General features: G+C 38.9%; 1 protein-coding gene across 6 annotated transcripts in view; it reads left to right on the plus strand.

Moving 5' to 3' along the window:
* The window catches only part of LTK (leukocyte receptor tyrosine kinase), a 155,661-nt gene that overhangs the window by 47,808 nt on the left and 87,041 nt on the right, over positions 1–20,812 (plus strand). For 5 of the 6 annotated variants that reach the window (XR_014693936.1, XR_014693937.1, XM_084522220.1 and 2 more), the window contains exon 2: positions 1,051–1,177. Coding sequence is in view for 4 of the 6 variants with exons in the window: in XM_084522220.1 (XP_084378346.1) it covers positions 1,099–1,177 (79 nt within the window). In the remaining 2 variants the exon portion in view is untranslated. Of the gene's footprint in view, positions 1–1,050; positions 1,178–12,454; positions 12,617–20,812 lie in introns of those variants that run through there. The other variant, XM_084522222.1, reaches the window with a different exon arrangement.

Below are 20,812 nucleotides of genomic sequence, written 5' to 3' on the forward strand. Positions count from 1 at the left end.
AGTGCTTTATATCATTGAGAGGAAATTTTCTTTAAGCAGTTAAATAGAGTTTCTGAGGGAATTTCCCAACCACTACTGCTTCTCCTAGCATCTGAGGACTTAGAAGACAGCACCGTCTTTGCCTATTAATGGCCAAGCTTCCCACCTTGCCTACCTACACTAGCCAGATTTTTAAGATAAAGCTATTATTTGTGGTTCCTCTACATTAACAAGTTTGTTGCATCCCACTAATCAGATGGTCATCTTTTCCAGGTACTGTAAGTGCAGGTGTCTGTAAATGCAGTGAAAAGAATTTTACAATACAGACCCCTATAACGCTTTCGGATATGCAGAATGTTGTTTTTTAAACAATGCAGGAAGAGCAATCTTTGCTTTATGAGAAAATTCAAAGGGGGCAGGGGGGACAGTATGTAGCTCTGCATTCTTCTGAGCTTCTAAAGAGAACACAGTAACTCTGTTACAAAGTCAGGATTATGCAAATTTGAAAAATAATTTTTGTAGGCTATAGCTGGAATCTATGCCAAAGCATGTCTTGTGCAAGGCGTCTTGCTCTCTGAGGAGATAGACCTGTTGAGTATTTGACTCTTGGCCAAATGGTTTCTTGCTTTAAATTCACAGCTTTTGAGAAAGACTGTGATTGATTATTCTGTGCAAAGCAAAAACAAGCCTTAACGCACATTTCCTACAATATTATCTGAAAATGAAATTGAATAGAAAATCATGAAAAAAACAACACAGAAGTTACAACAGAAGTTGGCCTTATGGCCAGCTACATTTTTTTTCTGACACTTAAGTCTTTTCCTGGCATGATAGAAAATTCTGGAATTTTATTGAGTTTGAGCATCTCATTTTGGTAAAATAGACATGTAAAGTATAAACATATGTTGTTATGTTTGCTAATCACTTGAAATACAAGAGTAATTACAGGTGTCTCTTATAATCCAGGAAAGACGCCAGGTTGTTTGTAATGACTTACCATAGGAATATGTAATGATAATCTGTCCTAATAGCCAATTTTCCACACATTTTTATGTTTCTCCATTGTTTTAGGAAAGATATACAGCCAATGTCACCGTCTTTGGAAGCTGAAGGCCTGCTATGTGCAGGATGACAGTGGTCAGTGACTGCAGCTCACCTAAAGAATGCTGGCAATTACAGAATTGTCATGGAAAAGAAGGTGAGTGCCTGAAAATTTCCACTGAATGAATTGTGTGTGTAGCCAAAGACAGATGCATCAACTGTCAGTCATTTATATTCCATCTCAATCTTCATTTTTACATTTATTTTAAATAAACTATCTCTCCTTTTTTTTTTTTTTTTTTTTTTTTTTTTTTAAATGCATAATCGAACTCAGGAATCAGGATTCACAGGCAATATATGCTCAGATAGGGCAGTTTCTCCCAAGTGAGAAACAGGTCCTTGAGGGGGGCTCATAAACAAGGTTTTGGTAGAGTTTTAATAACACCAAAGTATAAAGCTGAGCAAAAGAGTTCAGAATTTGATCTTGAAACTGAGCAACTTGCTCTTTCTTAACAGCATTAGCATAGAGTCATGGGATACAGCTTGTAGTTTTCTAGAGACTGCTGCTACATGTTGCTTCTCATTGAAGGGAACATAGGTGTTCTCAACAGCTGTAAAAACAGCTATTCTACGTCCATCTGGAGATCTGTGTCATTCAGTCCAATGTCAATGAAATACTGACAGCTCTGTGATAACCAACTACATGAAATCTTGTGTAATTCAAGTGTTGTGTATACAGACGTGATGGGCTACACCACATCTGTGGTGGATGTACCTGGCCTTCATTTATGCAGCCTGGATTTTTTTCCTACGTCACTTAGCACAGCATTGCTTGGTGGCTGCCTGGCCACTTTTACCTCTTTAAATCAATGAATTTCTGTGTACCTGTGTACTGAACAGAACGTGGACAGATAGAATGGCAGCAGCTGTTATTGGTTTTGGCTGCATTCCTTAGCTTGAATTTATCATGCTACCCTGCATCATTTATTCCTGTTTATTTCTTTAATCTGTTTCTCTGTATGCACTATTATGTTGGAATAATTCAGTGTTCAAAACAGGAACTTCTCTCTGTGTCATGGTTTGTCCTGAAATTCCTAAGTTCTCATGCTTTTAATCCAAAATTTCTGTCTAATTTTGTTATATACCTAGTCAGAGTTGCAGGTGCCACTCTATTGGGGTGGGATCATCAAAGGCTTCATGTAAATTGCCATGGTGTTTGTTGGTGCAGCAGTGTCAGTTAGTATCATCTAAAGACATCAGACTGTTCTGTAAAATGCTTATTCCAGAGTGGGGTTTGATTTACAAAAATAATAACTAACCATCTGTGAAGAAGGAATGATGTCACGATGAAAATGTAAAACTGGCTCCAAAATTGCTTCTAGGTAGAAATTAGGTGTCCTGCTCCAAATAAAAATCAGTGGGAATCTTTTAGACCACTATGACAGTACCAGGGCTTTTGCCTAAATTTCTTTCTGTGGCACACAAGGAATATTTGAGAAGAAAAACGATCGCATGCTTGTCAAATATTTTGAGTTCCCTCAGTGGAAAGCACCAGATATTAGGTAGATGATAGAATGTTACTTTGTTTGAATTGAGAGTGTAAGAATTTGTTTAAAATATTTCAAACGAAAAAGCAAGGAATGGTGAAGAGGTTAGGAAAAGAAAGAAGTAAGAAAAAGCTGTCTGTATAACAGATAACACAGAAGAAGTCTAGGGCTCCTCAACACTATATTTTATCTATCTATATATATGTTTATATATATATATATAAATAAATGGGAGAGAGACTGCATGTTACAGAATTTGGGGTGGGGGGGGGAGGGAACAGGGGAAAATAATTAGTAGGGAACTGAACTGAGTGAGTTTCCTGTTATTTGCTGTGCAAGACAACTTAGCATCACTTTTTAAGCTGTGTTAAGAGGAATTCTGAGTGCACAAAAAGAACCTAAGAACTGCTTGGTTAGCCTGCAAGAAGGCCTTTGATTCAGTCCCAAACTCATGGAGATGAAAAGCATTGAAAATATATTTCATTGCAAATAGAATCACTTTTTTTTTTTTTTTAAGGTTTAAATTTGGTCAAGTAAAAGATGCATTTTACCTTATTATCAACCTTGTCACCTTTATATCCAGCTTCTGGAACACAACATTTTTTGTGTCCTGCCATTGTACACTATCTGAAAAGAAGTCAGTCTGTGTAAAACATCAACCCTCTCTTCTATATTTATATGGTTCTTCAGGATTTCCTTTGATCTGCATAGTCATAAGCTGAAACTAAGTAGAGATACTTTTCATTGTAAAACTTCAAGAAGAAAATTGTAAGGCATTGCTTTTTCTGGGCTTATGAACCTCTTTCTGAAATGGAAGAACAAAAGTACTGCAAGCATCAGTTCTTTGAATTAGAAACAACATGGAGAGTAGATCTCATTATCAGTGCCGTGGGACTTGCCCAAGACTTTGAAAAGCTGTAGCAGTTCTGTGATCATCAAGCCTCTTGTTACTTTGAAGATGTTTCATGTGGTAATATTTTGAATGCTAAAGATTGGGGTATTTCAAAGTCCAGGGTAAAGACTAGCAGTCTGTACTCATTGACACCAATTCATAAGACTGTGATAAGAATTAAATAATAAGATAGATGAAGAAGGAGAAAAACAACGAAAACAACAACAACAAATCATGAGTTTCAGTGAAGTAAAAATAAATATGACCAAAAAAATGGCAACAGCTGGGTTGTATGGGATTCCCTTAATTGTGGTGTAGACCATTTCAAACTCATTTCATGCTAACTGGTTCAATAGTTTCCATTATGTTACTAGACATTCTGAGCTAATTAACTAAAAGCATGTTAAATGAAATAGGAAAGATTGGACCAGATAAATCCTTAGCAAATGTCTCCCTCTTAGGATTGCACTTTTTCTTCTTTTCAAAAATAGCATCAGGATTGCCTTTTTCATCTGCCCTCTATAAAATATGGTGTTTTACATGTCAACAGGATAAGATCTGGTCTGCTAGCATTAACTGTGTTTAGATTAAATCTCCTAATACCACTGTGCAAGATTAGTGTTTCTATCAGTTAGAAATGGAAAATAATCTTAAAATATCGCAAATGCATTTTATTCAATTTTGCGTATCTGCTCATACAGCCTAGATAGTTAGATGACCCCAAGGAAGTCTGGTAAAGCCAAGACCACAGACAACAAGATTCAAGACTGTCTCTGCAAGGGATAAATAATATAGAAGAAGCATTTTCATGACCATACTAATCTGTGGAGGTCATTAAAAAACACTACATTTTTATGGGACTACATCTGTAATTAGTCATCTATTTGTCTAGGTGTGTAAATGCCTTCAAAACTTGGCTGTTTATTTCTCTGTGCTTCAGGTTCTCCTTCTAAGGGGCAAGAAAGAGCAGTGCATTTTCCTACCTCGTGTTTAAATGCCAAAGTTCTTAAGGACTACAAATATTTCTTCCTGTTGTCAGAACTAGGAGGAAGAGAAACAGAGGAAATAAAAGCTTTTGAAAGATCCCAGCCAAGAAATGAGATCTTTAAAAATGCATGTTTTCATGTTTATGCAGTGGACTCTATAATATCATTAGGAGGTGACTAATGAGCAGTCTGAGTAGCAGCTATTGTTACGATAGCTGCTTAATGTAATAATGGTTGCATTAACAAACTCTAGAGGGAAAAGCTTGTAAGGACCTAGAGGCATGTGTGTGTGTTGCAAAGCTGCTGCAACAACTTGTTTGAGGCATAATGTTCAAGAGATCTCCAGGAGCCACCTCAAAGGCACCCTCAAATAAATAAATAAATAGTACCAGGTGAGCAGCACTGCTAGACCTTTTTCTGTCACTCCAGAGGTAGGAGCTGCAAGGAGCTGGCAAAGGCTAAGTGGCCCCTGTCCTTATTATTTTCTGCTAGGCTGTATGTTGATCCTCAGCAAAGCAAGCAGTGAATACAGATGATGTGCCACCTCTGTGTCCTGGCTCAACAATGAACATAATGGCATGGCAGCAGATTGAGTGCGTATGACTCAGTTACAAGTAGTGAGCCACACACCTAAGAGTGAAGTGGCCTGTTGCCTTCTCACAGCCCAGAAATGAAATGTCAGAAGAATTTGTGTGGGAATTCAGGAATGGTAGTGATTGACCATTACTAAAAAAAAAATAATAAAAAAAAATCAGTGTAAGCCTTGATTTATTAGAATAGTGTGCAATTACAAACCACTTAGCCACATGACCAGTTCAAAGCATCAAGTTTATGAAATCCTTTCTCTCTCTTCCTGTCCTTTTTTTGTCCTTTTCCATCAGTGGAAAGTCTTTCTAATCAGATTTTTTAAAAATATGTAATAAAATCCATCAGTGAACAAGAAGAACTTTTGAGTTTTTCAGTACAGGAGCTGAATGTGTCTTTAGACCTAAAGGAATAGATTGAGACTAAAAACATGGGCATATATAAAAACATATTAAAATAAGACATCTAAGGGGTTTAAAGTCTGTGTTAACATTCTCCTAAAGGATAAGGGACTGATGTAAGTTTGTGGTGGAAATAACATGCAAGAAATGAAACATAGTGTTATACCATGAAGAGTATTTAAAGGATACACTAATTCATCTAGCATAATATTTATTTTTCAGGTGTTTATTTTTATTGCCTTCAGGTATAAATATTGAACACATGAATTGAAATATAATCTTAAATTTATTTTTTAGATTGGCAAACATCATCTTGAATAAATTTTATTCTCTTTAAAAATAAATTACTGAAGTTAAACTGAACTAGAATTTGAAGACAGAATATTAAACTATTTTAAAAAATAAAACCAATTTCCCATTAATCTTTAATTTAACTTACCTGTCTAAGAATGCATTATGTCATGAACTTTAGTGCCCACAAGATCCTTCTTTTTTTTTTTTTTTTTCCTAATTTTAGGATTAATTTAAAGAATGTTTTTAGCACACTGTGAGAGAAGCATAAATGATGTTTAAGCCAGCACAGTGTTAACATTTACCAGCCTGGAATTTAGTTGAAAAGAATGACACTTACCTGCTTAAGTAATAACATATGGATTCAATTCAAGAATACCCAAAGCTGGAACAATAGATAAGATAAGAGGGTTGGAATGTTGGAAATATGCAATCCCCCCTTCCAGTAAATTATTAACATGGGAAGGTGATGGCACTACATCATCTGCAACTGTCAGAGATGTACGCGAAATACTTGAAGAGGAATAGGACTGGTTATAGAAATGACTGACTGAATAACAGTGTACACTTGCATGAAATTCTGTGACAATATCATGGGGAAAAAATGTAATAAGAATTCTCTTTGAACTCATTTAATCTGCATAATCTACATCATCAGCCAATAAGATCACTTGGGCAATGTTGTTAATCAAATGCCAATTTTGTTTATAGTCACTATAGCCACTGTCTGCTTGTTTAAATGGTTTTACAACAGGTCTTGACTTTTTCTTTTAAAACAAATAACAACAACAAAAGACACATAACTAGCAGTTAGCATTAAAAGTATTTCCATTGTTCCTCATCTTCATTTTTCTTTAAAAAAAAAAATAAAAAATACAACCATAAGGGTTGCAACTAAGGTATGCTCACCCAACATGATGAAAATACATCTTAATTACTGAGAAGTATTTCAGTACCTTTTAAACTGCAGGGTATTAAGATAACCATCTTCAGGGATGTACCTCAACATCTGCATGTATGTAAAGCTGACAATTGAAGTCTTTAACTCTGACACTCTTTTGGTAAATGAGGAAATATGATGTATTTGCTGCTTCAAGGTCAAATGATAGCTTATCTACTGCTTACTTTGCATACATGTCCTAGGCAGTAAGCTGGAAGTAGTTATTCATTCTCATTTTTCATTAATTTGTAGATGGTGTTGAATCTTCCACAGATAGAATTAACATTTATCAGTATAAACAATAATGTATTGACAATATTAATACCATTTAATTGCAGCATATTCTTTATGATTTTGTATGTTCTTAATTACTTTTTCTGGCTGTTATGAGAACACTCAAGGAGGTAGTGCATTATTCTATTTTAGATGTGTGCGGATAAAAACAATCAGCACAAATACTTTTACACAGGAAGCAGCAGGTGCCTTCTTTCCTCCCATATCAATCTCATGATGTTGCTTCAAGAGCAGATGGTCCAGCCACTGCCATGGCAGATGAGCTGTGATTTAAATCCAGGGCCTCAGAAAGAAACGGTGTGTCATTCAGGTGGTCTGAAAGCCTAAGGTGCTATTGAAAGAAGAGCACTTTTGCATCCGCAAGCTCTTAGTATGTTTTGGTCATATATATTGTCAGATGCTGATGGGCTCATTAATTCCAATTGTATACACCAGGCAATTCAAAAAGTGCAATTTCCTGGCATTGTTATATGGCTAAGAAACTGACTCACAGGGTGGCCTTTTTCTTCATTGGTTTTCTTGTGTGACACACTCCCATGACTGTGGAACTGTCTAGGCTGACTTTCTGCTGTTTTGCCTTCATGGTTACAAGCTTTATGTCTTGAGCAAATGCCAGGAGCTCCAGGTACTCCAAGTCATTTTTGGATCACTGTTTTTCCTCATCTGTCTCCTTAGGTACCTGCAAGTCCCCAAGGGCTCTTGACATCCATTTCTAGTAGCACAGGCACTCTTGTTCCAGTTTTCCATTGAAGGAAATGTCAGTGCATGACAAACCATGCTTTGCGGGTGCCATGCTCTGATTTAGCAGTGCTGAATATGGATTCTGTCGTTTTTCATTAGTAGGTGCTTTATTATTTTGATGCTGCTTTCTACCGACCTGTTGTACTGGAAATAATGGGGAGCTGTAGTGACATGCCTCATACGTACTTCACTGCAAATTGCTGCAACTCATGTTCATTAAAGGTGTCTTGTTGTCAGACATTACTAATGCAGGTACTGTAAAATACAGCAAGGATGGTACTGACGTGCACAAATGACTGTTCAGGTATGTTATATTCTATGTGGGAATGAATTCAATAGTCTGGGACACAAGTAAGTTGTTTTTATCCCAGCCAGCAGTGGCAAAACTCTGCTTACTTTGCTCTGGGGGTATCTTGCCCCTCCCCTCCCCACCTCCTTCCCACCCCTTGCCACCCACATCTTTACCTATACTTCTGGCATGTGGAACAACCTCTAACAATTTCCTCAAACTTTCTGGTTATTTGAAGCTGTTGTAAAATACCATTGGTCTTCCTCTTAGATTTTAAACCCCTAAATGATTCTGTGCTTTTAAATATTTTTAGACTATGATATATTTATATTATGATATGTCCTTTTAAATATTTTTTCTCTAATGTCAGAGGATTTCTGATGCAGTGAAACAAAATCCTATTTAACAATTAAATTTAACTCCTTGTTAACTGTTATTATTTCAAGGGGTAAAGCCACTGTATTAGTTGTTACCATTTGAAGCAACTAGCATTATCTGTGGCAGTGGCAACAACTACTTTATGCAGGCTTTTGCCTTCAGCAATATCACCGGAAATCAAAGTTCACATTCAGTCTGACACCAGGTAGATTTATTTTTTTTTTTTAAGAGCTTGTGTTTATAACATATAAAATCTAGTTCTGAATATTTTTGCTTCATTGTTTTTTTTTTTTTTTTTTTTTTTTTTTATCAAGTATTCTAGAGAATGTCTGTAATGATCATCACATCTCACTTAGTTTTTATGCAACATTGCAATCATAGATTTGAAACTAAAATATTTTTTTTTAGTCTTTTTGTTTGTGGGAAAGGTTAGGGTGAGAATTGCCAGGTCCCTTAGGTTGTAAAGAGTTTTATGATCGGTTTCAGCTCACACAGTTCTTCCATGCATGAAGATGTGAAGTTTTAATGGCTGTGGAGTAAAGCCAAAGCTTCTTTATTTATGTACACTAACACCCAATTTCTTTTACATGAGTGCTCTCCAAGTCTGACTATACAACTGAAATAATTACCAGTATTCTCAGTAGAATCATCCGAGGACAACTTAATTATGCTCTTAGATATTGTATCTCTAGGCTGGGCCATCTTTGAATTAATGCCTTAAGCTTTCCAGATGTTTCTGTAAGAGCTAAAGCCTATGTCTGTTAGACAGTTTTGTAGAATAGCAGTCGGGATGCTGAGGCAGGTTGACTGATCACACATTTCTTTACATACCTCATGTTTCACGTAAGTCTGTACTCCTTTATTTTAGTGTGGCCAGTCTAGATCATATTGCCACATTGGCTTTGTTTTGCAGGATTTTATTTCCATCATAAGGAATTTGCATGGTATTCGTTTAGCTTTTGCCCTACAGCTTGCTTTCCATGCAAGATTTCTGAAGTCTCTGCATTTTTCTCATATTTTTCCTTGATCAAAATGTCACAATACAGACTTTTGTACCATATATGCTTTCTGATATGTGCTGTATTTTTCTTTGAAGTGCCTTTGGTATCAAATACAGCCCATATGAGAACAGCATCTCCCAAAGAAGGTGTTCAAGCTACATGTATATTAGCATTTGTTCTGCTTTTCATCCCAAGTAGAAATACATTTGTTATCAATCACCTGTCCAGTGATGTATGGGGAATAATTTACACTATTTAAAATTTGACTAAGTGAAAACTCCGTCCTTTTTTTTTTTTTTTTTTTTTTTTGGCAGTGACTAGATGCCATTGCTGGAGCTCTGCTTGCTCTGTGGGTTTAAATGCTTCCACCTCATCTCTGTTCAGTTCTGTGGAATTTTCTTGGTAGTGTCTTGTTAGAACTTGTCTTGTCCCCACCATGTGGAACTTGCAACTCAGTTCTGAATGGTCTTGACATCTTTTCAGTAGTTTTAGTTGTTTTGAACCCATAACTGGCAAGGGAGTGCATGCTTTTGGAGTCTCTAAGGACCTGACACATTTTTATGTGGACAATGGCATAACTTCATCTGGTGTTTGTGCAAAGGCATCTTCCCCAGTATCGATGAATTTAGCATTGTTATAGAAGATAACTCTGTTATTGTAAATCTTAAAAACATAGTAACACCCTTTCAGGGTTAGATCAAAGTTCAGTGCTGCTCTCTGCATTGTGTTTGCTACAGTGGATGATAACGGATGTCTTCAGAAGAACGTAAGAATGGGATAAGCATACCAGGTTCCCTCTCCTGAGCTCCGGTAGGTTGTTCCTGGTTTGCTGAGCCAGAGATGGTCATTAATTAAGATCTGTACATTTTCTCAGTTGCTAGTATCCAGATTCTGGCAGTGCTCTACGTTGTGCATCAGTGCCCAATTTAAAAGCATGTAATTGTCACAGTTGCTTTCAGACTGACAGTTCAGTTCTCTGCTGATGCTGCATTGTCCATTGCTCTTAATTATTTCTACAGAGATTTCCTTTGAATTAGTGGTGTTGCTATCATTCCCTTTATGGTGGTGGCTTTTGCATCTTGCTGTACATGCTTTTGACCACTTGCAAGCTGGTCAAAATTTGCCAGTAGTTCACACACCTATTTCCAAATGTTGGGCATTGGTTTGACTTTCATTGTCTTTGCGCTATACATAGCTTCTTGTGTTTTTTCCTTGTGCAGCTTTTTTTTTTTTTTCCATGCCGTGTTCTTATATTTAAAATCTTTGATTCCCTTTAATACCAGTTTTTCTCTGGATTGGGTTTACTTCCTTTGCTTGACAAATGTGACTAACCTTGCCAAGGATTAACTGCAGAATTCCAGTAGACCAAGGTTTACTTTTCTGAGACAGGACTCAAACCCTCAAAATTGGCTAATGAGCCAGTTGCTCTTAGATTAGTCACCTTCTCCTCTGGTTTTACTCTCTGCTTAAAAGCATCACATGCATCTATTTCACTTTTACAGAATGCCTCACATTTGTGAATTGAGCCTCAGAATTCATGTGTGTTGGCCAAAGTAACTGAAAACCATGGAAAATATGAATTGCTTTAAAACTGAGTATTGTCAGAAACAATGCTATTTTGTCTGTCTCTGCTGCTAGCAGTTCCTTGCAGATACAGATTTTTTTACCTTCCTGTTCATAGGAGAGTTTAGGAAACTAGAAATTCCTGAGTTGCCTCTACTTTTGTACAAATTGGAGTAAAAAATTACTTGCTTTGCAGTTCCAGAGCTTCAGCCAAGAAGGTTATTTATGAAGAGATGGAAAGCTGGCAGCCTTATTTTTAATGTTTTATTTTATTTTATTTGTCTTAGGGATATACACTATTCTTGCTCTATTGCTTTGCTTGGGTGACAGTTCGTGCCAACTTAGTTAATAAACAACCAATAATGTTTGTCTGCCTTGTTACTATACTTTTGTGATTGGTGTGGCAGCAGGGGAGAGCCTCAGAATGATGTTTTCCTCCAAATCACCCAGGCCATGTTCAGAAATATGCCTCTCTACATCTGTTGGAGATAACAATGCATTGCTGAACAAAGAGCAAATTTAGAGATCCAAATATATGATTACAGTACAAAAGCAAATTCTACCCTTGAATGATGCATGGTGCTCATAGATATCAGTGGAAGATTCACAGGAGGTTAAATAAATTCACTAAATTTGTAATTTAATCTATGAATCAGAACTAAAAATGGAAAGCAGGTCTCTACCTTGAAAGTGCCAGACATACTGGTCTATCAGGGGGTTTAATTCATGTCAGCTCCAAATTTCTTCAGTGCCAACAGTGTGAATGGTTTTTATTCAGACTCAGGTACTCCTTGTTAAATTCACAAGTTTCCAATCTGAATTATTTTAGTCCACGTCCACAGTAAATTGGACTACAGCGCTCCTCATCCAGATCAAGGGTGTCTATGCGGAGAATTAAATCAGATATAATATATTCTGATTATAAAAAGAATAGCTGTTTTAAAATAAACTCGCTGCGAAGGAAGAACTAACATGTGAACAGATTGAAGGCGAACTAATGTCATTGAAATGCTGATGGACCAGAGGAAAAAGGAGTTTAGCAAGTAAAGTGATTAAAGAGGGAACGCAGAAAGCTTTGAGGCAGAGCACCTACATCTGCTGTGCTGCAGGTCCCTGTTGCGTCTCTCACTGACTGAGGCTGCCTTGCTCAGGAACAAGTGGTAATGAGTGAAGTTAAGGAAAGAGAGGTGCGGGTATGGCTATCCACCTTGTGTAACGGGGTCCAATTTGTCTTTCAGAGCAGTCAGTGAACGGCCTTTCACGCCTTTCTGTGATCTTAAGTACAACAGAGTTTGGTCCAGGTGTCTCTGGGCATCATCGAGGCAGCCGCAAGGGGAGCCTAGGAAGGGGGAACAGCCCAGGAAGATGCTGAATTCGGTTTCTCCTAGTGAATACTAATGCCTAAAAAATTTATAGATGTATGTGTTCATGTCTGAAGCAACTGCCGTACGGATTTGCTGATCGTGCAGGAGCGGTATGCAAAAAGGGAGGAGGAGGAGGAGGGAAAGGGCGGGTGGAAGAAAGCGACGGCTCTAGGACCCATGAGAGCCTTCCTGAGCAGGAGGTGGGAATTCTCCTCCGAAGCAGCCCGAGCCCAACCTCAGAGCTCCTGCGGAGCCGGCAGAAAGAGCCGCGCACCCGGCCCCGCTCAGCCATGAGCCTGGCTGGGCTGTGGGTCGCCGCAGTGGGTAAGTACCCTGCTCCTTCTGCCCCCACCTCCCTGTGGTACAAACTCCCTCTGATGTCCGGGGGACTCTGACTTATTCCTTTGCCCATTCTCTTTTACCTTTTAAAACGGGAAAGCATTAGATTTCAAAACTGTGCAGAGAAAGGAGCTGGGGAGGAAAATACCGGTATCAAACATCCCTAAAGTGGGTGATGTGGGAAGATAAATTTTGATGGTTATTGATTCTAAGTAAATGTTGTTCTCTGAAATGAATAGGTGATCTGTAGTTTTAGAAAGGCTTGAGCTGACCGAGGCTCTTATACTGGAATCAGGCTCTGTCATTGTATTAAGGTTCAGTGTGAAATTAACAGCTCTACCCCTGTACCATTTTGGCTCTGTGATTACAGGATTGCTTTCTTTGGGACTATGCTGAAGAGATGGGAGAAAGTAATGCTCTAGGAGTCATGAAGGTTGCTTACTGGAAAAGGTGTATTTTGGAGGAGTTACTTTCTCTAAGGAGAGGGATAAGGGAGATGGATAAAGGGAAAGAAGATACCAAGACTATGAAAGATATCCCACCTAAACAGTGGTGCTCAGGCTGAGTTTTGAACGGAATCTGCGTGCTGCTCTGTTTGTCATCGTCAGTTTTGGTTCTGAAACACAGCAAAAGGAATGAAATCATAGGAGGAGAGAAGGAGGGAGATATTAGGAAGGAAGCTGCAGTAGTAGGAGAGAAGTTGGAAAGCAGCAGCATGCACACAAGCATTAAGGGAAGGCAGGAGTGGAACACACTTACTCTATGTGCACCGTGGTGAAAATCTTGTTATAAAAATTAGGAGAGAAAAATCTGCATATCCTATATCCTTACTAGGACATGCTGAACTTCCCAGAGAAGTGAAGTTACAATAGTAACCCCAGTGCAGAGCAAGGAACATGGAACAAGGAACAACATCATCTTGATCCATTGACAAGGATCAGAAGACACTTTTGTATTTCTCAGTGCAACAAATCATATTGCTTCCAGACAGAGGAAGAGATGAGACAAACAGGTTTTTGGGAGCTAGAGTTTGCTCTTCCTGAACATGTATATATTTTAGTTTACATTAAGATATGCTGGGACATCAGATTTTAAGCAGGTTTTGTCATTTAATTCTATTTACAGTTGAATGCTAAGGCATAGCATGGAGATTTTGGTTTCAGGCTTTTTCTGTCCTGTTACTCCCATTGGGAGGAGGGTGCTTTACCACCAAAGGGGGTCCCAAAGCAGAGCAATGGGTGCCCACAGCCTACGTTCTTGTGCCATGTGGTCTCATCGAGAGCTGCTAAGTGTCATCCATGTGCTTTTGGTGGAGTGACTTTCAACATGGGAATAAGGTTAGTGTAAGGAACAGTCATTATAATCGCTGTATCTCGAAGTCTGTAATCTGAAGCATGATTGTATTAGAGCAGAGATTTAATATAAAATAAAAGGTGTGTTTCAGAGAGCAAGAAAAGAGCTAGATGAAAACAAGCATACATTTTACAATCTCAGTCCAGTCTTCTGCCAAAAATAATCTCAATCACCCAGGGAGAGACTTGGATACTGAGTGTTTAACTGTGTAGCTGCTGTCATGATCTTCACATGGGGGTGGTTCATCTCACGGGGTTATTATGGTCAGCTCTGCAGTCAACTATTTTAAAAACTACTTGTGTTTCCACTGAGGAAGCTTTCCTGGAGTAGATTCTCAGAGTGGCTTTGTATTTCCTTCTTTATTTGGAAAGCCCAAGGTCCTGATGATGAGGAAATTTACAGGTTCACTTCTCTCTTTTTTGTTTTACTGGCTGGTATATGCATTTCTAATGAGCAGTACCCTAAAAAGGTAGTTTGAGAGTTCCCATCTACTGAGAATTTTAGGCACATCAAAACACTGGATGAGGTCAGAACTCATTTTGGAGTAAAAATCAAGACTCTATAAGAAAATTCAGGAAGCTAGAGAAAATGGGGGAAAAAAATCAGCACACAATCAACCAACACCACAACAGAGAAGAATTCAGTGTACCAATGTGTGTTGTTCTGTGTCAGGGCAATGTCACAGGTCACAGTCATTCTGAGGCTGAGGTAGCACCCTAGCCTCAGTTCTTGGGAGATGGCTAGGAACATGGTAAAAAAAGGCACCAGATGAATGTGTGGGGGAATTTTCATTTTAACCACCAGCATTGCTTTGAGTCTTCATATGGGCTTATTCTCCTTTGATTACTTGAGCTTAATGGAAGGAAGAGGACTGGCCTCTTCCCTATGAAAAACTGGGTTGTGTGTGGCCGGATGTTGTGCTCTTCTTGCCTCTGGGTGTGGAGTGCAAACTATTTGCAAAATGACAGCACAACATACACCCTGAGCAAACCTCAAGCCTCTTTTCTGAAGAGCACTCATGTTTATGTCATTGCTCAGAACTTCAGCTATTAGAGTATAACTACAGTTCTTGAGATACTATTAGTAGAGGCATTTTGTCAAGTTTCTCTTTATAGCCCTTCCTAATAGTTGTAGTAGAGCTGTCATGGGATAGGATAGCTCATGTTTAGTTTCAGCTGGAGAAGCAGTTATGGTTTTGGGAAGGCTGATAGCAGGTTTAGGAGTAAAATGGCCAGCATGTTTGTGGGGTGTGGGCGTGGAACGGTGTATCAGCATGGTGATGGTGAATGCCCCATTCCTAGCTACTACGTGTCCCTTGCATTTGTCCAACAAACTGTTTTCAGAAGTCCAGAAGGATTTTCTCCCTCTCCCTGAGTTTGTCTACATCTCAAGATTGAGCTGGCCTGATTTATAAAGTGAATGTTAGCTGGTTGAAGTTTAATCAGGCTACACATGCATGAAGACACATGTATGAATACCTCATTTTGTCATAAACCAACTGAGAACAGATTCATGGACCTTAAAATAAACGAACACATCTATCTCACTTACGCAAACCTTTACTGATTTGTGTATCCCTTTGTCTAGAAAAGAGCATGCCAAGAGTGGAGGGGAGGGAGGGGGGCTGCATTCTCTTCTGCTTCTTCATGGAAGAACTCACTTTTTTGTTCGTCTTGTGCCTAACTCTGCTGGGTTAAAGTAGCATACAGAAACAGCAGTGCTTTCAGTGTTTTCACTTAAATAGGCCCAACCAGAATAGCACCAAATGATCCTTGAAATCTGACTTGGAAGATAGGCTCATGGTCCTTTATTGTGCAAATTACAGTTTATCTACAGATACTGTGCCCGGTCTGGATATGCAATTCAACGAACTCTGAAAGCCAAGCATTGGGGAGGTATCTTGAAATAGAAAAGGCTGTGACTTCTTTTTAAGTCACAAACGTTGCAATGTTGAGGATCCTTTGAAATACAGTGAAAAATGGGAGGATACATGTATGGGAGTCCAGTAGTAAGGGACATGAAGGCAAGCGCTGGGAATTAGTAAACTCCATCAAGAGGAAGGACGGAAGTGGTAAAGGAAGAAATCATGTAGTGAGGTGTGTGTACTGTTACTTTAAAGCTGAAGATAATGTCTTGTGGTCAGCCATAGAAGTCCATCTTTCTGTCAGTATTACATAGATTTACAGTTCCTAATTGGTTCATCAGATCAAAGTTCGAGCAAAGGATGTCCCTCTTCAGTGATGTTTCAGAAGCATTCCTCTCCCACCCCCTGAGCCCATAACAGACACAGAGGGCCCAGGTCTTCAGCCCGTTTGTGTGTGAGATTGGGTGTGCACTGGCTGGGCTGGTGTGTAGAACTGAATCTATGGTGGATGTGTGACTAGAGAGAAGTATTCATCTTGCATTAATCTTAGTGAAAAAATGCTGATGAGGTAACAATAAAATGCTTTATAAAATGGGCTAGGTTTTGAGCTGTTATATATAGGAGGTTTATGTGTGCACCAGTTAGTTCATGTTGAGAGATTCAAATGAGTCAAACTGTTTTAGTATTTTCTTATTCAAACTTTTGTTTATAGAAGGCTTTTATATAAAAATCTTAAATCTTTATTTAAAAATCTTAAAACATGATTTAGTACCACATGTTTGGTTTTAACATGAAGTACTGTAGTTCAGTGCTCCCTGAAATGTGCTTGGGTTTGCAGTTTGATAAAACATCTGAAAATTTTTCAGGTTGACCTGTGACAGTTTTATTTAATTTTATTTTTAAAATTTCTTTTGGTTTGCCAGTAACTTGGAAAATCCTGTATTAAAGCTATTCAGTTATCTTGTAAAAGCACATACTGATTTGTACCTGGATTTGTGTATGCAGGTGGTTGTCCTCAGGCTGATGTTCATTGCTGCACATATACACAGCAGCTGGTATTGGTGTTTGTACCTTGATGCTTCTTATTGGATCAAAGTCCTCAGAAATGTAAAGAAACAAAGATAACATGATTTTTTTTGCAAACATTTAGTGAAAGCAGAAGCGCAAAGCAGCTGCTGAGAGGAGAGGCAGGTGAGCTCTTTCAGAAATAAATGGAGAGGAAGGAATCCATGGGGTTCTTAGTTAATGCAAATTGATAGATCTCTATGTGAGCACAGTTACAGCATGGAACATCTTGCCTTCTGTGTCTGGAGACTTTTATCCAAGACTCTTACGAGTAAGCATGATTTCTGTACTGAATGCTTAAATCAGAGGAGGAAAATAATGACATTAATTATGTTAATTAATTGGATCAACCTTATAGTCTTTTCCTGTCTCTCAGCATCAGTTCTTCCTCTCACAATTCCTCTTCCTCTCATTCCATTATAATTGCTCCCCTGCTTCAATCCTCTCCTGGAGTATAACAAACCCTGTGCTTTGATGTGGCCTGCCATCAGCAGGACAGGACCCGCATGTCTGTGTGCACGAAGATGACACCCATGGCAGGTATGAGAGCAAGCCAGCTTGCAGAAGTAGTGAGTTGAGGTGTTTGATAGAGGTGAGTTGCAGCTGGTCTGACAGAAGTGCTCTGAGTGAGGAGTAGGGAGAATTGAAATCCAGTGTGAGAGAGGCGGCAGATCATACCAGTGGCTGTGTGCACACAGGAGCATCTCCTATTTGCCTCTTACGTTATTCAGACTGTAACAATTGCAGCAGCATTAGAGGTCAGAGGGGCTGTGCCTGGGGGATGTAAGCTTCCTTCCTTTTTACGCCCAATGTGCAAGAGGAGAACTCCAGCTATAGGACCTTTATAGCAGAGCAAATGGAAATGGCACCAGGGCCAGCCCAGGTCTCTGTGTGGCCTAAGGAGAACAGCTCCCAAGCAAGTGGCAGTGTCCCCAAAGCATTTGCATTCCTGAGCTATGCTGTATCTAAGTGCTTTCCTTGAGCTGCTGTGCCTCCATGCTGCTGCTGCTTCCAGTGTGTATGATACCAGCACAATTGTCGGGCCAATGAGGAATAACAAAAACAAAAAGAAATAACATAAACGGAAACAGAGATGACCATTCAGTCTTCCTCACCTAGAAAAAACAACTCTGCCACATATGCTGTGGAAATAAAGAGCTCAGTATTTCAGTAAGATACTCATCCACAGGTCAGGTTTTATTTCTGTAGGAGAAGTTCAGGCTGTTTCTCTGTGTGTGCTACCTTAAGATGAAGCTGGCTTGGAAAATGTAAAATGTTACATGATTCTGTACAATGTTTTCTTCCACTTGTCAATGAAAAGCTTGTTAAGGTTTCTAACTGGCTTTACATCAGGGAAAGAAACTCCCTGAAAATGGCACTGAGTTTAAAGGAAGAAGAGACACCTATTGACATAGCAGCTCATTGGAGATAAAGGTAGTTGAGAACGAGAGTAAAGAATAAAATAAAAAGCTGAAGTTTTTTCCAAAAAGCACAGATATATCCTTGCAACTCAACTTTTTCCCTACATAATGGGAGAGCCGTGTCTGTTAATAAGACATCACAGATTTTCAGTTAATTGGTATTTGAAATCCCATAAGCTTTGGCAAATCAGCCAAGAATTATGTGTTTATTCTTGCATTTCAGTTGCTCACTTAGGGATTTTCTTTTTCCAGAGTATGGTACAGTGTGTGTTTGAGGGTAGAGACAGACAAACTTTCTTGGGCTAAAGCACCCACGCTTCCCCACTGTCTCTGTGTTTATGGAGATAGATGTTTAAACATTGAGAACATAGGATTGATAAAGTAACTGCGTGAGAGCCATCTAGGAGGTGAAACAAAGGGATGTGATAGTGTTTTGAAGAGCAGAATAAAAGTGCAGAGGGCAAGAAATTTCAGTTACTGCATTGTCATAATGAAGAGTTTTTGTGCCATCCAGGAGTCCTACAAAACCCCAACTGGAACATTGTACCCCTTGAGTCAGAACTGACCGACTATCTGAAGTCTTACTGGAACTTAAACGTGAAGTGAGCCAAACGGGTTACTACTGGTTCACATTCACAGGTCACTGAAATGTTGCTTCCCACAGCAGAGACGCCATCAGCACAGGAGCGACCTTGAACTGCCTGGGCTTCTGAGTAGTTTTGCATCCAGCTTCTACCTTCCCACAGGACCCTTACAAGTTCCTGCTTCCACACATCTGGTTTGAACCGCTCTGCAGCTGTGACCAGGACCTTTTTCTACATGCTGAGGGTGAACTCTGAATGCCCTGCGGGGAGGGGATGGGCAGTATTTTGGATATGAGCTATCCCAGGGGTGCTCTGTAAATGTCTGCTAGACCTGTGACCTGGCTTTTGGCACTTGCGCAGCCCTCCTGCTCGTGTAGTGGCGTCTGTGTTTCTGCACTGCCATGCCTAACTCCCTCTCCTGCTCCTCTATCACAGGGCAGTAATTCCCCGTTCCCCCTTGTAGCTCTTGGCCTTCAGAGGCAGGAGGAAACTATGGATACACAGAGAGGACAGGAGGTAGGAATTCTCTTCCAGTGGAGAGGGTGAGCCCAACCATTGTGGTTTGGCATTACCAGAAAGAAAATGGTTAGGAGCTGGTTGGAGATGGTTGTCAGCCAGAACCTGAACAGTCTCAGGCAAAGCCGAATTCAAACTGGAATGGAACTCGAAAAGTGATTTGCCTCCCTGTATGGTTCATCTGGCAGTCTTGCAGTACCTGGTGTCTTGACTAATGTTTTAGGTAATGCAATGAGCATGGATGATTATACTTATACACGTCTAATGTCTTAGATGTCTTGATTTTTATTTTGATTTTCTATTTCTGTTGTTATGTTTAACTGCAATTTTGTTTTTCCGAGTATCTGTTATTTATAATTTTTTTTCCTACTGCACTCTAAGTCATTAATACACTTTTGCCACTTTTACTTTAGCTAATGGATGACTGACGTGAAATTTCCTTGGCTTCTAACATGTTTTTGGAGTCTGCTCTATGGCATTTTGATGTGTAGTGAATATATGCTGGAATCCAGATCTTTTTATATTAGTAACACTTTTAAAGTCTGTAATTCGCAACAGGAGCATTTTCTGTGTTTACAGTCACTACAGGAGCCCAAATAGCATTTAAAATCTCTGGAAGAAGCTTTCTTTAACCCCATGCAGGCTAGCAACTCAGCCTAGATTTTAATGAGACTTTGGACTTTCCAGTTCTTATAAACCCCAATGGTATATTCATTGCAGAATACCAACTATTGCAATTTTGTCAAATTTCCTCAAGTCCCAGATGCCTCCTGGCCTTTCAAGGTCTATCGAGTTGTTAGCTGAGTTTAAACTTTTCTAGAGTTTGACAGATTGTGTTTGTAGCTCTGTTGCAGTCCCAGAGAAGAAATATGAAAGTCAGTAAAATTTACAAATATAGCCTTGTGAATTAGTGATAAGCAAAAGGAGGTGAATAAACCATGCTGGCTTTTATTTAGTTACTTCAAAAGGACTTGTGTTCTGGCTATTCAGGATAGAAAAATAAGAGACTTATGAAGATCTAGCTCTTTTCACCTCATCCGAAGCTGTAATTTATTTGCTCTGATTAGACACAAGCATTTAGCTTCCCCTCTAAAAGCTATTTTCATTTTTGGTATGTTGATAAGTTTCTGATAAAGCATATTTTTTTGTTCCTTTGTACTTTGCAAACATTTTTTTTCCTCTTGTGTGCCTTCATGCACATGTGCATGAAGATTAATGAAAGGAAAAATATTTGTTTTCCTGATGGAGAATAATTTCTTTCACTTATTTTAGGACCTGAAAAAGTATACAAAAAAGCTTTGCTTTTAATAATCTCTATCCCACATTTTTGTCAGTGGATACAGTTATCCAAAACTGTATAGTACCAGGGGTTGCTTGT

Source organism: Aythya ferina (assembly GCF_964211825.1).
Source record: "Aythya ferina genome assembly, chromosome: 5".
In the NCBI taxonomy this organism is placed as follows: Eukaryota; Metazoa; Chordata; class Aves; order Anseriformes; family Anatidae; genus Aythya; species Aythya ferina.